The sequence below is a fragment of the Arachis hypogaea genome, chromosome 16 (assembly GCF_003086295.3).
Source record: "Arachis hypogaea cultivar Tifrunner chromosome 16, arahy.Tifrunner.gnm2.J5K5, whole genome shotgun sequence".
Taxonomy (NCBI): Eukaryota; Viridiplantae; Streptophyta; class Magnoliopsida; order Fabales; family Fabaceae; genus Arachis; species Arachis hypogaea.
In genome coordinates this window covers 16,042,356-16,062,436 of record NC_092051.1, presented here as the reverse complement: position 1 = coordinate 16,062,436, position 20,081 = coordinate 16,042,356, and the positions used below count along the sequence as shown (strand labels likewise).

Below are 20,081 nucleotides of genomic sequence, written 5' to 3'. Positions count from 1 at the left end.
TATTTGATTAAAAGTATAATTTCTAGAAAATCCAATCAAAACAATTCGTCTTGATAATGCTGATGAATTTACTTCCCAAGCTTTTGATGTTTATTGTCTAGCTAATGGAATAAGTGTTGAACATCCAGTAGCTTATGTTCACACACAAAATGGGTTAGCAGAATCACTTATTAAGCGCCTCCAATTAATTGCTAGACCCTTACTTATGAGAACAAATATGCCAACCTCGGTTTGGGGGCATGCTATTTTACATGCCGCAACACTTATTCGTTTGAGGCCAACGAATTACCATCAGTTCTCTTCTATGGAATTAGCTTTTGGCCAGCAGCCAAATATTTCCCATTTAAAAATATTTGGATGTGCGATATATGTTCCCATTGCACCACCTAATCGCACCAAAATAGGACCCCAAAGAAAATTGGAGATATATGTTGGATATGATTCTCCCTCTATAGTGAGGTATCTTGAGATACAAACTGGAGATGCATTTAAATCCTGATTTGCGGATTGTCATTTTGATTAATCAAAATTTCCAACATTAGGGGGAGAGAATAAGCTTCCTGAAAAGAACTTAATTGGAATGCATGATGCATTTAGACCCTCGATTAGGGCAATGTAAACTAGAAGTTCAAAAGATTATACATTTGCAAAGAATAGCAAATGAATTGCCTGATGCATTTTCTGATACAAAGAGGATAACCAAATCTTATATACCATCGGAAAATTTCCCAATTCGAATTGATGTCCCAGTAGGACAAGTAGCCACTGAAGCAAATTCACGCCAGAAGCGTGGCAGGCCTGTCGGTTCCAAAGACAAAAATCCTCGAAAAAGAAAAGAGGTAAATACGATTCCTGTTGAAAAAGACATAGTAAAGACACCTACAGTTGTCCAAAATTCTGATATAGTTTTAACGCCAGAAGACGTTCAGGTACCTGAAAATTATGAAAATGACGAGATCTCGATAAATTATGTCTTTACAGGAGAGAATGGTACCGAAATAAGACAATTGTCAATGAAATATTTGTATATAATGTGGCATTAAATATCATGCATGAAAGTAAGGATCTTAAGCCAAGATCAATCGAAAAATGTCGACAAAGAAATGATTGGCCAAAATGGGAAGAAGCCATAAAGGCTGAATTAGACTCACTTGCAAAACGTGAAGTATTTGGACCTGTAGTCCGTACACCAGAAGATGTAAAACCTGTTGGATACAGGTGGGTATTTGTGAGAAAACGAAATGAGAAAAATGAAGTTGTGCACTACAAAGCCCGACTTATGGCACAAGGTTTTTCACAAAGGCCCGGTATAGATTATGAAGAAACGTATTCCCCTGTAGTGGATGCGATAACATTGTGTTATTTGGTCAGTTTATCTGCATATCATAAAATGCATATGCACTTAATGGATGTGGAAACAGCCTATTTATACAGCTCATTAGATTGGGATATCTATATGAAAGTCCCTGAAGGACTAAAGATATCTAAACCATCCAATGAATATTCACAGGGGTTCTACTCAGTCAATTTGCAAAGATCTTTATACGATCTAAAGCAATCTGGACGAATGTGGTATAATTGTCTTATTGAGTATTTGGCCAAAAACAGATTCAAGAATGATGATATATGTCCGTGTGTTTTCATAAAGAAAATTGCATCTGGATTCATTATAATTGCTGTGTACGCTGATGATTTAAATATCATTGAACTCCTGAAAAGATTCCAACAATTATAAAAACTCTAAAAGAAGAGTTTGAGATGAAAGATCTTGGAAGGACTAAATTTTGTCTCGACCTGCAGATCGAGCATATAAAAAATGGGATCTTTATTCATCAAACAACATACATAGAGAAGATCTTGAAAAGGTTTTATATGGATAAGTCACATCCCTTGAGTACCCCAATGATCGTAAGATCTTTAGATGTGGAAAATGATCAATTCTGTCCTAAAGAAGAAAATGAAGATATCCTTGGTCCTAAAGTACCATATCTTAGTGCTATTGGAGCGCTAATGTATCTTGCTAATAACACAGGACCTGATATATCATTTGCTGTGAATTTACTAGCAAGATATAGTTCATCTCCAACCAGAAGACATTAGAGTGGAGTCAAACAAATCTTTCGATATCTTCATGGAACGGTTGATTTGGGATGTTTTATCCCTATGGATCCAAGTCACAATTAGTTGGTTATGCAGATGCTGGATACTTGTCTGATCCACATAAAGGGAGATCTCAAATAGGATATCTGTTCATATATGGTGGTACAGCTATATCATGGAGGTCTACAAAACAGGCGATAGCAGCAACCTCCTCTAATCATGCTGAAATACTCGCGATACATGAAGCTAATCGCAAGTATTTTTGGCTTAGGAGTTTGATCCAACATATTCTGTCATCATGTGAACTGATTGATCATAAGATAGCTCCAACTGTCTTGTTTGAAGATAATACAGCATGCATTGCTCAACTTAAAAGCGGATACATCAAAGGTGATAGAACAAAGCATATTTCTCCCAAATTCTTCTTCACTCATGATCTTCAAAATCAAGGGACAATTGATGTTCAACAGATCCACTCAAGTGACAATCTAGCAGATTTATTCACAAAGTCACTCCCGAAATCCTCCTTTGAAAGATTGGTACATGAGATTGGGATGCACCGATTTCGAGACATTAAATGATGTCGATAAGAGGGAGAGACTGTACTCTTTTTTCTTTAGTCAAGTTTTTTCCATTGGGTTTTTCTTGACAAGGTTTTTAATGAGGCAGTCCCATCACAAAGGATATTGTACTCTTTTTCCTTCACTAAAGTTTTTTTTTTCCATTTGGGTTTTTCTTTAGTAAAGTTTTAACGAGGCATAATCCTAAATGGTTATCCAAGGGGGAGTGTTACGATAAGAATGAAATGGATGACCATGGGCGGCTCACCTTTTCTATACTGAAGTTCTATGTTACCAAAGTTCTTGCATTTAATAATAGTGAAAAAAGGTAGCCTCATTGCATGTATAAATAGAGGTTAAACCTCAGTACGTAACACACAGTTACACAACAATAAGAATATTCACTCTCTCTCTCTCTTATACTATTCTCTCTCTTATATTCTTTACTACTATATTATTAAATATATCTATTAATATAGTAATTCTAGTGAACATTACTACTAGAACCATCTAATTATATTTCCATACTTTATATTTGTTACCTCTTCCTTATTTATTTATTTAGTTATTTTACGACAATCCTATTCTTTTAATATATATGGAACAAAAATATAATCTTTACAAGATTAAAACTAGATATTAGATTATTATTATTATTAAGTATCCCCTTTTTTTGTATGATTCAGTTCATCCCAAACAAAGATTTGAAGTTAAACCAGGATCTATGTCAAGGAAATCTTAACACATGCTTTTTACGGATTTGAATTCAGTAAAGAGAGGATAGTAGTAAAATAAGATGGTGGGAGATTAACTAATACAACTGAGTTAAGCTTGTATTATGTACAAGTCATTGGAGTCACACAACTAAATATGTGCAATTACTTTAGTGTAGTAATTATCTTTTAATCAAATTGGACTCTGGTAAACTAGAGTATCCAAATGTTTGCACTTTCCTGTGGCATGCCTTCTTTCTACCATTTGGTTCACTACTCATACTCTTTCCATGGGAAGGAAGAGTAGGAAGATGGAAGGAAAATGCATGCTTCAAAGTTTAAAGGAATCAATGGCTGAGAGTTCTTAAAGTCAAGGTTCAAGAGTCTTAAGCTGCAGGATTTTTTACAGCATATACTAACCCTACACTGCCAGCTCCACTTCTTAAATTGAAGAGTAATGTTAGTTACTAACATGGAAACTTCTATTTGTGGAAGGTAGTTAGAAACTTCTAGCAATTAATTAAGTTCTATAATCATTTGACTTGAATGGCAATAGAAGTAGAGCAAATAAGGCTTATTTTGAATAAGTAAAAAGCAAATCTAAAATTAATGTGTTCAATATTTACAGGAGTAGCAACAGAATGATTATTAAATTGACCATGGACAATCATGCATATATAATATATAATTGATTTTACAGACTAGAAGAAAAATATTACATTGATAACTTGACACTTTAATGTACAGGAGGACCACATCTTCCAGGTCACTTCTCTGCCTCTTTTTTTTTTTTTTTTTTTTTGGATTTATATATTCATTGCAGTTAAAGGTGAAGAAATTAAAGATTCAAGACTAAGACTAAGACTAAGCATATCTAGGGAACTTATATCCTAGACATTTTTACACATATTCTACCTAGAAACCAAACTAGGAATCTAATACTTAAAGTCACAGTAATACAGCTCTGCATTCTTTCTGGCAGCTGCATATTTTTTAACTGATATGACCCATTTGATAGCATTCCCAATTTTAAACCACACTGCTTTAGTTTTCCCACTGTTTGATACATCCCCATTGGAATTCAGAAAAGTAGGATGACTTGTAAATTCTGCTCCATCAGAAGAACCAAATAAATAGCCATTTTGGTCCCCCCATTGTGCTGTGTAAGGTGAACAAGAACAATCATTTGTGAATTGAATCTCTGAACTGCAATTATCAGCTGAACAACCACCTTGCACAACTGGAATATGTGACAATCCATTAAGTTGCCAGCTATTCCCTTCAGTGAACATTCCAGAGAAGAATTCACCTCCTGTATAACCGTTCTGCAGCATTTCGCATGTTTCTGGCAGTGGATCTTCATAAACTTGGTAACTTGGCACTTCCTCATCAATAAATGAAGAAGAGGTGCAGGGTTGTGTAGAACCTAGCCATGTTTCTTCTTGACCTGCCATGACTTGATCTGGAACATCAGATTGACCTGTTCTTGGACATGCCACTGGTGTGAAGCAGCTCCATGGAGAAGTGTCATCAACTGATTTCAAATTATTCATATTCTTGTATGCTTGCTGCTTTATGGTTTCCACCAAATTCTGCAAATGAAGGATTGACTTAATCATTTCTGCCCCAGAAACATGTTCTTTAAAATTATATGTAGCAGACAATTCAGAATAGAATCTAAATGCATACCTTCTCCTTTGGAGTGAGTGCATCAGGTAAACAATAATTTTGCCCGTTGAGTACTCCTACAAGGATGTAGATGGAATTGAATAGCAGGACTATAGGTTGTTGTGTCGCGCGATAGCTATAGAGCTTGTGATCATTTATCACACAAGTCTTGGCATGGTTCATAATTGCTGTCCATGACTTAATTGGAATGCTGCCACACTTCTGCACCTCAATGAAAAATTCATTAGTATTTTATGACATTCCATAATCATATGAAAATAAAAAGAAACAAGATTTATTACCACATATAATGAAGATGGGTCGGTTGTGTATAGCTGCAGGAGATCCTTAACAGTGTGAATTCCCTGGGAAGAGAGCCGCTTGTGGATTTTTCCATCCTTTGCAATTTTCTCCAAACGCCATATATCATCATTCAAGTATGGAGGGTAGTGTTTCTTGTAAGCTACAACAAAAGACATCACAATATCACATGTCAGTTTGTGCACAATGATCACAGATGAAATAATTGTTCGGTTTTAAGACTCACATTCTCCGCGATTATCTTTGACGACGAAAGGTTCACTTGAACCTTCCTTTATGCTTGCTCCAGAGGAAGTTGATTCAACAACTTTGGCTCCTAATCTGAACTTTCTGCTTCTCAACCATCTTGAATTATCAGTTAAGGTAAGTTTAGAGACAGAACCAATCCCATTCTTGAGAGTAATAAACCTATCTCCAGTCAACAATGGACCTTTACCATCTCTTTGGCGTAAGATACTGCCATTGAACTCCCCTTGAGTCCAATCCTCACTGCCATTCGAACCAAACTCGCCATCGAGGACACAAATCTCTATCTTGATGGAGGATAAGGGACCTTCACTGACTATAGACTGAGATGTAACATCAAATAGAGCAATTTGAAGGGGTGATTCATCCTCTGCTATTATATTAGAGAGTGTGAAAATTGTATCAGGCAACTTGTTGATAAAACACAGCTGAAAGGGTTTGGCTCCAGATGTGCCTGCCAGATTATGATTAACGGTTCCTCTGCACCAAAACAGAATATTAAACTATATGTTAATAAATTTTAACACAACCTATTCATGTTTTATAGTCCAAACAAACCTTGGAGATAGGTGATGTTCCTGAATTATACGTTCCACCTCCTCTCGCACCTATTTGAGGAAATTAAAACAAGCTGTAAGAAAATTGAAAGCAAAGAAATGACATAGAGAAAATAATGGATTCATTGATTTCTTAATACCACTCTTCGGAGGAAGGTTTCCACGTAGGAATTATGGCCATTGATCACATTTCTAAGGCCACTGCACAAACCAAATTTAGAGCTTAGTCACAGTGTCACACCCTTAATTACCAGAAATAAATAGTTGATGTTGAATACCTAATGGATGGTTGTTTTGTATGATCAGCGGTTCCCCATTTTGATTTCTGAATTGGAATTTTAGCACCATTACCTTCTTCCTGCTCCTGGGGAAATTTCCTATTTGATACCATCCAAATTAAAATTGTAAATAAACAACAGAAATCAGAATGATTCAGCCAAAGTGTAAGAGCTAAAAAAACAGGGCTAACTGGGTATATATAAGAATAAGAAACAAAAGGGGACATTGACCAACATCAATCTAGGAGGTAGGGAAGATACGAGGAAGCCACATTTTCACGTCATGTGCAGTTCACCGGTACAACACGTTAATCCTGAAAAGTCAAGTGCATTTTTGCGCTCAAAATTCACAGAAAATACCACCTTAACAAGTGAAATTATCACTTGATTAATAAATAGTACTAGTTAGTCATACAAGGAATCCCAATTAATTAAATAAATAAACCTCATCAAGAGAAGTTGTTACCACTTACCACTCCTAGTAACTATAACTAACTAACTAACTAACTAAACGCGTCTTTAATGGGAGAAAAAGATATAAAAATGAAAAAAGAGAAGTGGCGATACCATTTGATTGTGATTTGTCGAGTTAAGAAGTAGAGTTAGAATAACAAGACAAGGACAATGATTGTTGTGGGCGATACCATTTGATACGGATATTCAAGAAAACATGTATGCACTTTTTTTGTTTCTTTTTCTGTCTTTTCCACGTATGGAAGCGGACACGCGTTTTCAAGTTCGTGGCGAACTACGAAAAATAACGCGTTAGAATTCTCAACATTCACCTCTTATCACACAAAATAAAGTAAACGTTTTTGTTTCTAACATTTTATTATCCACGGTTTGGCTTCCTCAGAAAATTTCTCACCATCTTCTATGAAACATAAATTGATCAAATAACATTCTGATTTTCCAAAATGCATTATGGCTTTAGTAATTGATTTTCCTATAAATTCTATTATATATTATTAATTTTACAATAAAAATTTGACACATATCACTTTTTTATTACATATTATTAATTTTACAATAAAAATTTGACACATATCACTTTTTTATTACGATTGAAATTAAATATATTTTTTTTAATTTAGAAATTCTCTCTATCTTCCTACTAATTTTATAACTAAAATATGTTACGTGTCATTCTCTTATTGTAATTAAAATTAAATATTTTCTTTTAAAATTAAGAAATTCTCTTCTCTACTAATTTTATAACTAAAATTTGTCACATATCATTCTCTCATTGTAATTGAAAAATCAAATATTTTTCTTCAAAATTAAAGAATTTTTTCCTCATCGCTACTAATTTTACAACCAAAATATGTTACATGTCACTCGCCCATTACAATTGAAATCAAATCTTTTCTTCCAAAATATCTTCCCTCTTCCTTTCTCTTTCTCTCTCATTTCTTCGACCACTCTATTTCTTTTATATATCATTATCAATGACTAATTACGAATTTGACAATCAAAATGTACAACATAATATTTTTTAATTGCATTAAAGTTAAAATTGAAATTGAAATATACCTATATTATGTATCATATATTATTGTCTAATTTAATAACCAAATGTGTCACATGACACTCTCTTATTAAAATTGAGAGAAAATATTTTTCTCCAAAATTAATAATCTCCCTTTCTAAATTCTCTCATCTACCTCTCTTCATTTTTCTATTTCTCTCTACCATTTTCATTCTATATATAATTTATACTTTATATTAATAATTTGACAAATCAAAATATATCATCCGATATTTTTTATTACAATTAAAATAGAATTTTTTCTTCCAAAATTAACAAACTCTCACTTTCATTCTTCATCTTTATCTTTCTCTTTCTTTTCTCTCATTCTTTATTTTTTCTACTTTTCTGCTCTTCAGAAAACAAAATAAATAAAATAATATAATTCAAATAAAAAATATTATTATTATATACATATTTTTTTAATTTTTTATTTAATTTTAAATTTTCACTGCTTATCTTTTTAATTTATATTTTTATTTCTCTTCTTTCAAATATTTATTATATATAATTTGGAGAGAATACTAATATTATAACTAAAATTTAGAATTAAAATTCAATTGTTTAAAAAAAATTAATTTTGAATTAATTTTATAACTATTAATATATTTTTTTATACTAATATCTAATTATATTTTTATATACGAGAGAAAAAATATTATTTTTAAATAGCAAGTATAAAACTTAATTATTTCTATTTATGCAACACACCTAACACCTAATTAAATAAAAAGTATACACGTTAAATTAATTTAAATTTTTTGGATAATAAATGCTAAAATTAATTATTAATAAAAAATTAGATTTTTTCATATAAAAATAATAACTAAAAATCTTATTATTTGATTTTTTATCTACAGAGACATTGGTCTTTTTAGATGGAGATTTTGATTTGTCAATCTACAATTTTATTTTTGTAAAAATAGTTTGATTCTATAAATCTTTTGTGTCATACATAATTTATACTGTCAGAATAAAATAAACTGTATATACGTAATTTTAAAAAGATACTGATAAAAATACTAATAAATTTTACTAATTAAAAATCTACAAATATATTTAATAAAGTAACACGAACGGTAGAAGATACAAATATTGTACTTGGAGGGTTTGCATCTCGTGGAATTTGCCAACTTGGTGGTATCAATGAAAAAGTCAAAGAAATTGAACTTGAATAAATCTACGATGCAAAATTTGGTTGATAATGTCAGCGTTTTCGACTCTATATTCTAGAATAGAGCATAAAATTATAAAATGTAATATTGAAGATCATCCAGAAATATATGAATATATGATTATATATGTGCAATTTCAATTGCCGAGTACCGTATCCCCAGCTAGCTCTAGATTTTCTCCCAAAACTAATTTCCTGGAAAATACTTTGCTAGAAGATTTCAGCGTAACTTCCCAATATATTATAACATGCATGGACACGTGGTCTAGGATTATAAATAAAATGTTAAAAATGTTCATAGTCCAAATCGTCTAGTAGTCTTGTTTCCTCAACAAAACTGTTATACGCAGTTCTTTATTAGTGTAGTTTTTACTTATGGTATTAGTATTACTAACAATTTTGACATCTTAAGCATTTCCTTCTTTGACACTTTTAGTAGGCATAGGCTATTCACCCGGAAGAATAATTTACTATCTTTTTTTATAGTTAAAAGGAATTTAATATTGCTTTAGTTTTTTGTTCATTGATGTTTAATTTGTTGGGTGCTACTTGTTATTTATGTTACGTTAGTTTAACCTAAATTTGGACACATTTATACGTTGAAGAAGTATAGATAACCGACTATGAGTGTAGTAAATTTGAGCCGATTTTTTAAATTTTAAATTTTAAAAAAGTGCCCACTAGTATTTGTGCTGCGCATGTTCGTTGCTGATGGTTCTTTTTAACTAATTTTGGATGTTTTTTTTTTTAATTTTAAATGTATTTTTTTAATAATTTTAGATGTTTCTTTTTCTTATGTTTTTAAATGATTCTTTTTTATAAAATTTAGATGATTTTTTAAATAGTTTTAGATATATTTTTTTTAATTTTCAGAAGTTATTTTTTCAATATTTTTAGATGTGTTTGTCTTGTTAAATTTTAAATTTTTTTAAAATGATTTTAAATTTCCTTAATTAGTAGATTTTTTTTCTAGTTGGCTTCACCTACCCCTAGTTGGATACTGACAAAATTGTCATACATTATTATTCAGCAAGTTGTACGGAGATGAGGAAACAAATCAAAACAGCACGTTTAGTTACTTGTTACACTAACATCCACATCATTAATTAAGTTGCTAAAAATTTTGAAAATTTAATGATTAAACTGAGTATACTTGACATTTTTGTTGTATTTCATAATAATAATAATTTCCCTTAAGATATAATTTAATCATATTTTAAGGTAATGTATGGTCTATAATTAGAGAAAGTTAAATTAAGAGGCAACATTAACTGGAGGCTTTGTTAAACAAAACATGATAAGCTGTCTCTGCCTTCCCCGCCTCATGTTCCAGATTTAGAAGTCGTCTTTCTTCCCTTCAAACATATATAAAATAAAAATTCATAATTCTTCTCTCGAGTTTCCTCTCTTTCTTTCTCTCTTCTCATTTCGCGCTTAATAAATTCTTCCACTAAAAATAAGAAGAGAGAAAGAAAGAGAGGACAATTAAACTCGTATGGAGGAGTCTTATGGACGCTATCAATATGAACACAATAATATGAACAATGCGCGCGGTGTAAATAATGACAACAAAATGTGGTTATCATCAACCGTTAGGCAACCAACATCATCATGGGATTTATATCAAGAGCCGTCTTATTCGACGAGGACGAAGGCGGCGGCGGCGAAGGAGACAAAGAGCACGTGGTGGTGGAATGATGCTGAGAGGAAGAGAAAACGCAGGGTCGCCAAATACAAGCTTTATGCAACTGAAGGAAAGTTCAAGCATAGTATCAAGAAAGGTTTTCGTTGGCTCAAGATCAAATGGATCAAGATGGTAAAAGATTATTAATTAATTAGATTCATACACAACACGTATGCATATATGAGTTGGAAAATTGGAATTCATTGTAATATCTTGTGTATTGTGTTATAAATAATGATCGTAACTGCTTGCATAAATGTTTGTATTTTTGTAGCAACCTTCTTTTTTGGTAATGTTTTTATGGGGGTTTGATTTTTCTTTTTAATTAATTAATTAGTTCCTCCATTTTGTGTAATTTGATCCTCTTATTATTAGTTCCTGCTTTCAAGGACTCTTTTATTAAACCAGAAATTTATCAACGTGAAATAGATTGCAACATGTTAATTTGTTGATGTTGAAATGCCAAATGCATTTCTAGTTGATTGTGTTATTCAATTCCTTTCATTATTTAAAGTTAAGATAACAATAATTTCTGAAAAAAAAAAAAGAAATGGATAGAACTTGAGGTTTTTAAACCTTGCTTATTTTAAGGTTGAGGTTGTAGAAATGAAGAAAAAACAAGAACCATATTAGAGGCGTAATTAAGAGCTAACTAATTGAAATCATAATAGTCACAACATTATTGTTAACGTTAACCAAGCAATTTTCTTATTCCAACTCTCCAGGCCAACTTTATAAATCATATATAACAATCCAAGTATTGAGAATTGAAACTAAGTATTGTGTTTAGTAATTAGAGATTGAAACTAAAATTTCAATTTCAAAATATAAAATTTAATTTATTGGATAATTCAAAAAGTAGAAACATAAGCAATAATGAAATTTTTTAAAGATAAAAATTGAAATTTGAATAATAATTTTTTTAAAATATTTTTATTTAACTTTTTAAATTTTAAATATACTTTTTAATATTTATATTTATCTTAAATTAAATATGATATTAAAATATAATCAATTGTATATATTTTACACTAAACACAATATAAAAATTTAATTTAATTTTTATTTTTTAATTTCTATCTCACCATCTCTATTTTAAGTTTCAATTTTTCTTTCAAACACAATCTTATAGAGTTGAGTGTTCTAGATGGAATAGCATGTATGCTTAATATTATATATATTTAAGAAGAGGTGATTCTTTCATTTAATAGTTAGCTTTTAATGTTATGTTTCTTAAGTATTTAGCAACCGTATCAAAGCTTAAGTTATCGGCATTATTCACTGACCTTTCGGTTGCTGTTTACGACTACAAATTTAAAAAGAGTGAAGTTAGAAATGACAATATAGAGTGGGAATGGTCTCTTTACTCCCCACTCCACATCTTGAAATTTCATTTCATCCTCATTTTTCATGGCAGAAAAATAGTTCTCTCATCTTCGTTTTTCGCATAAAAAATATGACACCTATTTTAAAGAAGATATAAAAAATATATTTTATAAATATATTTATTTAAAATATGACTTATTTATTTTGTTACACTTTATTTTTATAAAATTTTAAAATCAAATTCTGCAAATTCATTATTTAATGGCTAAAAATATATATTCTCACAAAAAGAGAATTATAAAATTTTTATTTGAGAATTCACTAAAAAAATAGTCTTACGAAATTCTTGTAGAAATTATTTATTTCAATAAAATATATTAATTTTACTATAATTAAGATAAAATATATTGAATATTTTTTATTATATTATTAATAAAAATAACAAATATTAAATACTTAAATCTTAAATAAAATATACAATACAATTTTTTAAAAGAAAAAAGTATTGTAGATCATTTATCTTTTATATTTCTATATTTTTAATATAATATGTTAAAGTTAGATAAGTATTTTATAATGTCTAATATAGAGTATGGAATAGCATGAGACGCTTAATATTATATTTAAAAAGAGTGTTTTTTTTCTTTTAAGTAATAGCTCAAATGGCATAGTCTCCCCATACTCAATTAAGAGGTTGCAGGTTCGAGTCTCCTATCTTTGGTAAAAAAAAAAAATAGTTAGCTTTTTAAGTTAACGAGTTATAATTCAAATAACATAATCTTTTCATACTCACTTAAAAATCTCGAATTCGAATCTCACTCCTAATTTTAGAAAAAAAATAGTTAGTTTTTTAATGCAATTTTTTGAAATATTTAGTAATGATATTGGAGCTTAAGTTTTCAGCAATTATTGACCTTTTGATTGTTGTTTATGACTACAATTTAAAAGTGGTGAAATTAGGAATGACAATATAGAGGAACAGGGACCGATCTTCTACCTTCATCCCACATCTTGAAATTTCACCCCATTCTTATTTTCCATGACAGGATAATATTTCTGCCCATCCTCATTCTTTGCAGAAAAATATAGTCCTATGGGATTCTTGTGGAGATTATTTATTTTAATAAAAAATGTTAATTCTACTATAATTTAAGATAAAATATATTTAATATTTTATAATTATATCATTAATAAAAATAATTAATATCAAATATTTAAATCTTAAATAAAACATACAATATAATTTTTAAAAGAAAAAAATTATAGATTTTAAATAATTCATATTTGAAGTGTTTTCCAATCTTCAAACATTAGTATTTTTATCGTAGTATTTTTATAGTGTAATAAAATTTTTAGGGTAAACTATTATTTTAGTCTTTAATTTTAATTTTAATTTGATTCTTAATATTTTAAATGTGATATTTTAACTCAAAAAAATTTTAAAAGAGATTTAATATTGTTCTACCATTAAATTCGACTTGAATAATTAACCAAAAAAATTTTACATTAGTAATAATTGATGGGTCAATTATACCTGAAATCGAACGTTATATTAGCTTTTAAATATGTCAATTATTTATGTTTTTTTAGATTGAAATAGAGCGTTTAAAATATTAAAAATCAAATTAGAATTTGGTCTTAATTTTAGAAAACAAAATAATATTTTATCTTTTTTTATTACTTTAGTTTAATATATATGATTTTTTCGACAGAGAAGTCCCCACAGGTTGGGGGATAAAGTTCCCATCCCCATTTTAAAATTCTCCACAAGATAATTTTTTCCCTCATTCAGTCATTCTTATTCTTATTCCTATCTTGGAGTATCTCTATGAATTCGAATACCGATGTTTATGGATTTTCATTGTTATTCCTAGTCCGTATCTCATAATAAAAAAAAGTTTGATGTAGTAATAATTAATACATTACATGATAAATTAAAGGGTATAAAGGTTTTCACTCTTCTTTGGACTGAGATCAGTATTTATAAATACACACATGTTTGGAACTATTAAAATACAGAGCAAATGAACAATTATACTACCTGATTGAAGTATCTTTTGTTTTAATTTTTATAGGCTAACATTGCAAAAATAAGCCTAATAGACTAGTACATATTTAGGTGACATAAAGAAAACCAAGGCAATGACACGTTGGAACTAAGGAATTACATGCAGCATCTGAATGCCATTAATTACCCTTTATTTCACCATGTTAAGGATTAAGCAAATAAAGATAAGATGTTCTTCTTGAGAGTGAATTCATCTGTCTTGGTTGGGTTTATTGACTGCACCAAAACATAGAAAAACCAATTAACATGTTGTCTTGCATCCATATTTATGGTCTTTTAATAGTGGTAGAAACTCAGTTGTAGTTAACTTCATTTAAAGTTGATAACTGAGAATCATTAAATAATTTAATAGATTTGACTAAATTATCATCTAACTTCATATGAATTTAACTGCACTTGTTTAATAATAGTTCTTTAAGATCCAAACTTAACAAAATTACCTTTTCAAGCATTCTCTCAAGACGTTGAACCTCGTTCTTTGCATACTCTTTACCCTTTTCCATACAGTTCTTAGCAAGTTTTAAGTACAATTTGCCATATCTGGGAAAAATTAAATCAAAACTACATATCAAAATCTTTTAGAGAGAAAAACATAACAGTTACGAGAAATTGAATCAAACAAACCATAAAAGACAGAGTTGTAACCAAATACTTAGGACTATATATACAATAATAATATAACCACGAAATTGTTCAAACCTTGCATCAGATCCTTCAAGATCCTCAACTTCCTCTTCAAGTTGTGAATAGATGGCCTTTTTGTCATTGTCACCTGCATTCACAAATTTCTTCACCAACTTATCCAGGGATGCTACTATACCAGCCTGTTCCAAGAACAATTAATTAAGCCTCTTAGAGATTAAAAACACGAGAATGAAGTACAGATTGAAAAAAAAGATGGTATCAAAAGAGGTACCAACTTTAGAAGTAAGTCTTCCTTGTCCATCGCGATTTGTGCCACATTTCTCATTGATGTAAGATACAATATCATCCAAATTACGAGCACCTTCATAAACTTCACCAGCTTTATTGCTCTTTCTGAACAATTTCAGTTTGGGATAACTAGTAATTTCATATCTGTACTGGCAGAATTTAGCATTCAATTAATACACATGTGTGGATCTTAATTAAAATTATATATAATTTAACATTCAATATAACACACATGGTATGAACTTACTTTGTAGTTACATCCTTGTACATGTCACCATCAATACTAGCTATAACTACATCTTCTTCTGGTTTAAATGCTGTAGCAACCTTTTCATAAGTCTATAGAAACAACATAAGGATTAAGTCATTAAGCTTGACTATAAGCTATAATTAGGACAGATAATAACATCCTTACAGGGGCAAAGGCCTTGCAATGTTTGCACCTGCAAGAAATGTTTTTTTTAATCAGAAAAATTCAAAATGAAGAATTTAAGATGGTAAAAATCTGTACTTACCAGGGTGCATAGAACTCAACAAGAACATGTTTTGTTTTATCCAAGACAATCTTATCAAAGTTAAATAAGGTGAGAGGCACCACATCAGATGGAGTTGTTGCTATCTTTACATTGGTACCTATATTAACAACACATATTTGTTTCATGACAGTGACAATGCAAATGCAGAAGAAAATTTAGATTAATAATACCTCCTTTCATGTTCACAAATCCAACAAGGGCTTCTGCGGTTTTTGCACCTTCATATCTAGTTACACCACATTCAAGCAATTATGTGACTGATAATCTAGAAGTGAATTAAGGAAAGGGTACGGTTCAAGTGCGAGCTTACAACATAGGTTCTAAAGAACCCTGAGGAAACCACTTAATTGTAGGGTAAACAGAAACCCCATATTTAGAGCAAATGCTTTTATCTGCATCACAATCTACCTGTGCGCGGACACACATGTCAATAACGTAACCATGTTAGGTGTATACTAAAATCAACTGCCAAAATTAATTATATAAAATACGTATTAAAGTATAAAATGAACTAGTGTACATAGTATATTTGAAACTACTAACTTTGGCGATCAAAACGGACTTGGTTTTCTTGAAAGTTGCTGCGAGCTTTTCATACTCCGGTACAAGCTTTTTACAGTGGCCACACCTAACAACATGCATTGGAAAAATAATTGTCGAGTGAAGAATGATAAAGCGAATCTTGATTTAATATTAATTAAGGGAAGAACGTAACGTAGAAGAGCGTACCAGGGAGCGTAGAACTTGATGAGAACGCCGCGATCATGGCCAACCTCGTTTTCGAAGGTGTCCTGTGTGAGCACAAAGGCGTCGTCTTCTTCCGCAAAAGACGACTGAAACAATAAGAGACCCATTATTATCGCTACGAGGGCCATCATGAATGTGCTGTGCACTCCAGGATCCAAAAGCTGATAGACTCTCCGGATTTAGTCTTCCTTTTCGTTATTGTAAAATTATTGTCGCGTTACATTCATCATTTAACAATAATTAACACCATCGCTTTGATGAGTGATTATTATTCTTATTATTAATAGATTGATGTTGTTGTCGCTAGATACAAAATCAATGCTCATCTTGGCACTCATTATTTCAAATCTACCATTCAAGTAAGAGAGTGTATACATGGTATTAGTGGAAGAGTTTTTTGCATGAGTTATAAAACTATAAACTGTATGAATCAATTAAGATTACGTTTCTCTCTTAATTGAAATTGAAAATTTATATAACAAACTGGGGTGTTCCGAGAATCGAACTCGGGACCTCTCGCACCCGAAGCGAGAATCATACCACTAGACCAAACACCCTTCTTGACATCTTTTGGGGATGTTAATTATTTCATTCCTTAATCAATTTATTTCAACATTCCATGTTGCCAACCAGCATAAAAGATATGTCTGTCTTACCCGCCGCAAATGAGGGTTGTCCAAATATATATATGGAAAATTATTACATATTTCGCTGAGAAAACTAGAATACGATGTACCAAAAGTTTGCCAAATAGCTATTGGTCTTGTAGTGAGTGTAGAAATGACAAAAATAACTCTACTTATAGAATTGATTTGCTACAAAAAGACCAACTCAAAAATAACGTTCATGGCTTGTGACTAACAACTTATGGTGGAAAAGTCACTTTATAAATCAATTTGGGTAGGTTAAGTAGTCAGATCATTCTTATTCTTTATTTAAACAAATATAGGAGATTTGAATTTCGTCTTATACATGTAACAATTTATTAATCAGTAATGACAGACCTTTCAATAGAGTTTAAATTCGCAACAAATTAATCCTTAACCTTAACCTGTCAAAAATTAAAAAATACTGTAAAAAAAAAAAAATCACTTTCCAAATATTAGCCCATAAGTAGTCCTGTTAAATTTCTGAGTTGTAATCCCTTGTTTTTTCTCTTTTGGGGCATTAGCCCTCCTTTGGTGTACCAAAAAAATATGAAAATTAATTTCGGGTGGGTATATATATATATATATATATATATATCAAAATAAATTATATAAGTTAATATAATAAATAAATAGTTATAATTTAATATTTTGAAAAGTTTAATAGAATTATATAGGTCAATAACCATTTAATCATATTATGTGTATATTAAAAATTAATTATTTATATAAAATATATATATTAAAATATAAAATACACATTAAAAATAAATTAAATAACATATATTATATACATAAAATCGTGATTATAACTCACTTTATGGTCACCCTTTTGAAAAATCATTATCATATATTTATCTATGGTCACGATTTTTAGCGTAACTATAACTTATCTATGGTCATTATATTTTAAAACCGTGACCATAGCTTATTCTATGATCACCTTTTAAAAAAACTGTGACCATAGTCTTATCTATAGTCACGGTTTTAGCGTGACCATAAATTATCTATATCTTATCTATAGTCACGGTTTTAGCGTGACCATAAATTATCTATATATGATCACCCTATTATAAAACCGTGACCATAGCTTACTCTATTTTTTGAGTTTTTTTTTTTAAAAAGCATAATCACATTCCAAAATTATGATAATCACAAAATAAGTCTAAAAAGAAAAAAATTTAAGAAATCTAAATTATAAAATTTACATTATAAGCTAGATATGTTGTTAGTCCAAACAACACAAATCAAAATAGGGTGTAATTTATCCATTATTACATGTAATACCGAATAAAATCTCTTTAAAAAAAGTACATAATACATAAAAATATTACATTTAGATAACTAAAATATATATGAAATTAATCTCATTTCATATTTTTATGAAAAATAATATTTTTTTCACATCATGTTCTCCTACTAGCAAAAGAAATAAATATTTTAGAACGAAAAAAAAACTTTCAGTGATGCAATACAGTTAAATAATGGATATGTGACACATGTTTAATAAGTCAATCAACATTAGAAAGAACTATATTAACAAGTCAATCAAAATAAAAAAGGTACCTATAAAAAAATTTCAATGATAATGAAAGGAAAAAAAATTTAATAAGTCAACTAATGATGTTCTGTCTTACTCTATTTGAAATCTGGCACCAATGCTCTAAGAATTGAATTTGCATCTTCTAAATTTTGAATTTTACTTTAGAGAGTAAAATTTGATCTTTCACCCTTAAATAGTTTTTCTCTCATATTTTCTCTTAGTCCCACCTATGAAATAAATAGTAAGAGATCAAACTTTACTCTTTAAAGTGAAATTCAAAATTTAGAGGATCCAAATCCCTAAGAATTAATGCAGCTTTGCCATCCTTAATGAGTTTTTTATTTAAAAAAGACATGCCAACATCAAAATTAGCTTCCATAGTTAACTACTATAGTAGTCTAGTACATACTAAGTACAAAAAGAACAAGCAATCTTTTTTTAACAAACTAGATTCTATAGTAGATTAGTTTAAGGCCAATAAATTAACAGTAAAATTAATATCAATAACAGTTAGCCACTATTAATTTAATTGCTAATTTGTACAGTATTTACTTCCAAATTTTTTGACATATAACTTGATCTAAATAAAAGAGGAATGCTTTGCCGCGCATCATTTGGTGCACTATTGTCATTAGACAGAGATTGTTGGGCAGCTTTTATCATTACTTGTACTTGTTCTACACTCATACCAGGATTGACTTGTTGCAACAACGTTTTAGTCAAGTTTGTTAAACCATCCAACTTGCAAGTTAAGTTATTTTTATTTTTCTCTATAGTTGACACCACTTAAGTATGTTGTTGTTGTATTTGTCGGATTTGCTTATCCTTTTTAAGTACCTTTCCACAAGTGCTAGGCCAAGTCAAATACCTTATAGTAGGGATTGACTATTTCACTAAATGGATCGAGGCAGAGCCCCTAACAACTATTACCGCTCAAAGAAGTCGGAAATTTCTGTATAAGAACATTGTCACAAGGTTTGGAGTTCCACACTCCATCACCACGGACAATGGAACTCAATTCACCGACTCAACCTTTAGGAACTTGGTGGCCGACCTAAAAATAAAACATTAGTTCACATCTGTGGAGCACCCCCAGACCAATGGACAGGCTGAAGCTGCCAATAAAGTCATATTGGCCGGGTTAAAACGCCGATTGCAAGATGCAAAAGGAGCTTGGACAGACGAGCTTTTCCAAGTCTTGTGGGCATATCAGATCACTCCACATTCCACAACGGGAGAATCTCCCTTCCGACTTGCGTACGGAATGGAAGCAATGATCCCCATAGAAGTAGCTGAAGAATCACCTACAGTCTTATTCTACAATGAAAGAGCTAACACCCAGACTCAAAAGGAAGAGCTTGACCTCTTCTATGAAGTCCAGAAAGAGCTCGGATCAAGGAGAAAGCTCTAAAGCAAAGGATGGCTCCGAAATACAATCAAAAGGTGATAAAG

The 20,081-nt window shown here is 30.5% G+C and overlaps 2 protein-coding genes and 1 non-coding gene across 3 annotated transcripts; all 3 read right to left on the bottom strand.

Annotated features, from left to right (window-relative positions):
* Window positions 1-4,018: 4,018 nt before the first annotated feature.
* On the bottom strand, window positions 4,019-6,660 carry LOC112758294 (calmodulin-binding protein 60 B). The gene is made up of 7 exons (XM_025806914.3): window positions 6,444-6,660; window positions 6,306-6,366; window positions 6,167-6,216; window positions 5,589-6,088; window positions 5,344-5,504; window positions 5,063-5,263; window positions 4,019-4,965 (listed from the first exon to the last, which is right to left on the bottom strand). Exons 1-7 carry the CDS (start codon window positions 6,554-6,556, stop codon window positions 4,309-4,311), a joined length of 1,743 nt encoding a protein of 580 aa, XP_025662699.1. The 5' UTR covers window positions 6,557-6,660; the 3' UTR covers window positions 4,019-4,308.
* Window positions 6,661-14,373: 7,713 nt separating this feature from the next.
* On the bottom strand, window positions 14,374-16,616 carry LOC112756748 (probable protein disulfide-isomerase A6). Its single transcript, XM_025805369.2, has 11 exons — window positions 16,422-16,616; window positions 16,236-16,320; window positions 16,003-16,100; window positions 15,863-15,918; window positions 15,672-15,789; window positions 15,572-15,599; window positions 15,404-15,495; window positions 15,144-15,300; window positions 14,923-15,047; window positions 14,664-14,763; window positions 14,374-14,439 (listed from the first exon to the last, which is right to left on the bottom strand). The coding sequence occupies exons 1-11, from the start codon at window positions 16,568-16,570 to the stop codon at window positions 14,374-14,376; spliced, it is 1,074 nt and encodes a 357-aa protein (XP_025661154.2). The 5' UTR covers window positions 16,571-16,616.
* Window positions 16,617-16,924: 308 nt separating this feature from the next.
* On the bottom strand, window positions 16,925-16,996 carry TRNAP-CGG (transfer RNA proline (anticodon CGG)). The gene has a single exon. It is a non-coding gene; the product is annotated as a tRNA-Pro (tRNA).
* Between the last annotated feature and the right edge of the window lie 3,085 nt (window positions 16,997-20,081).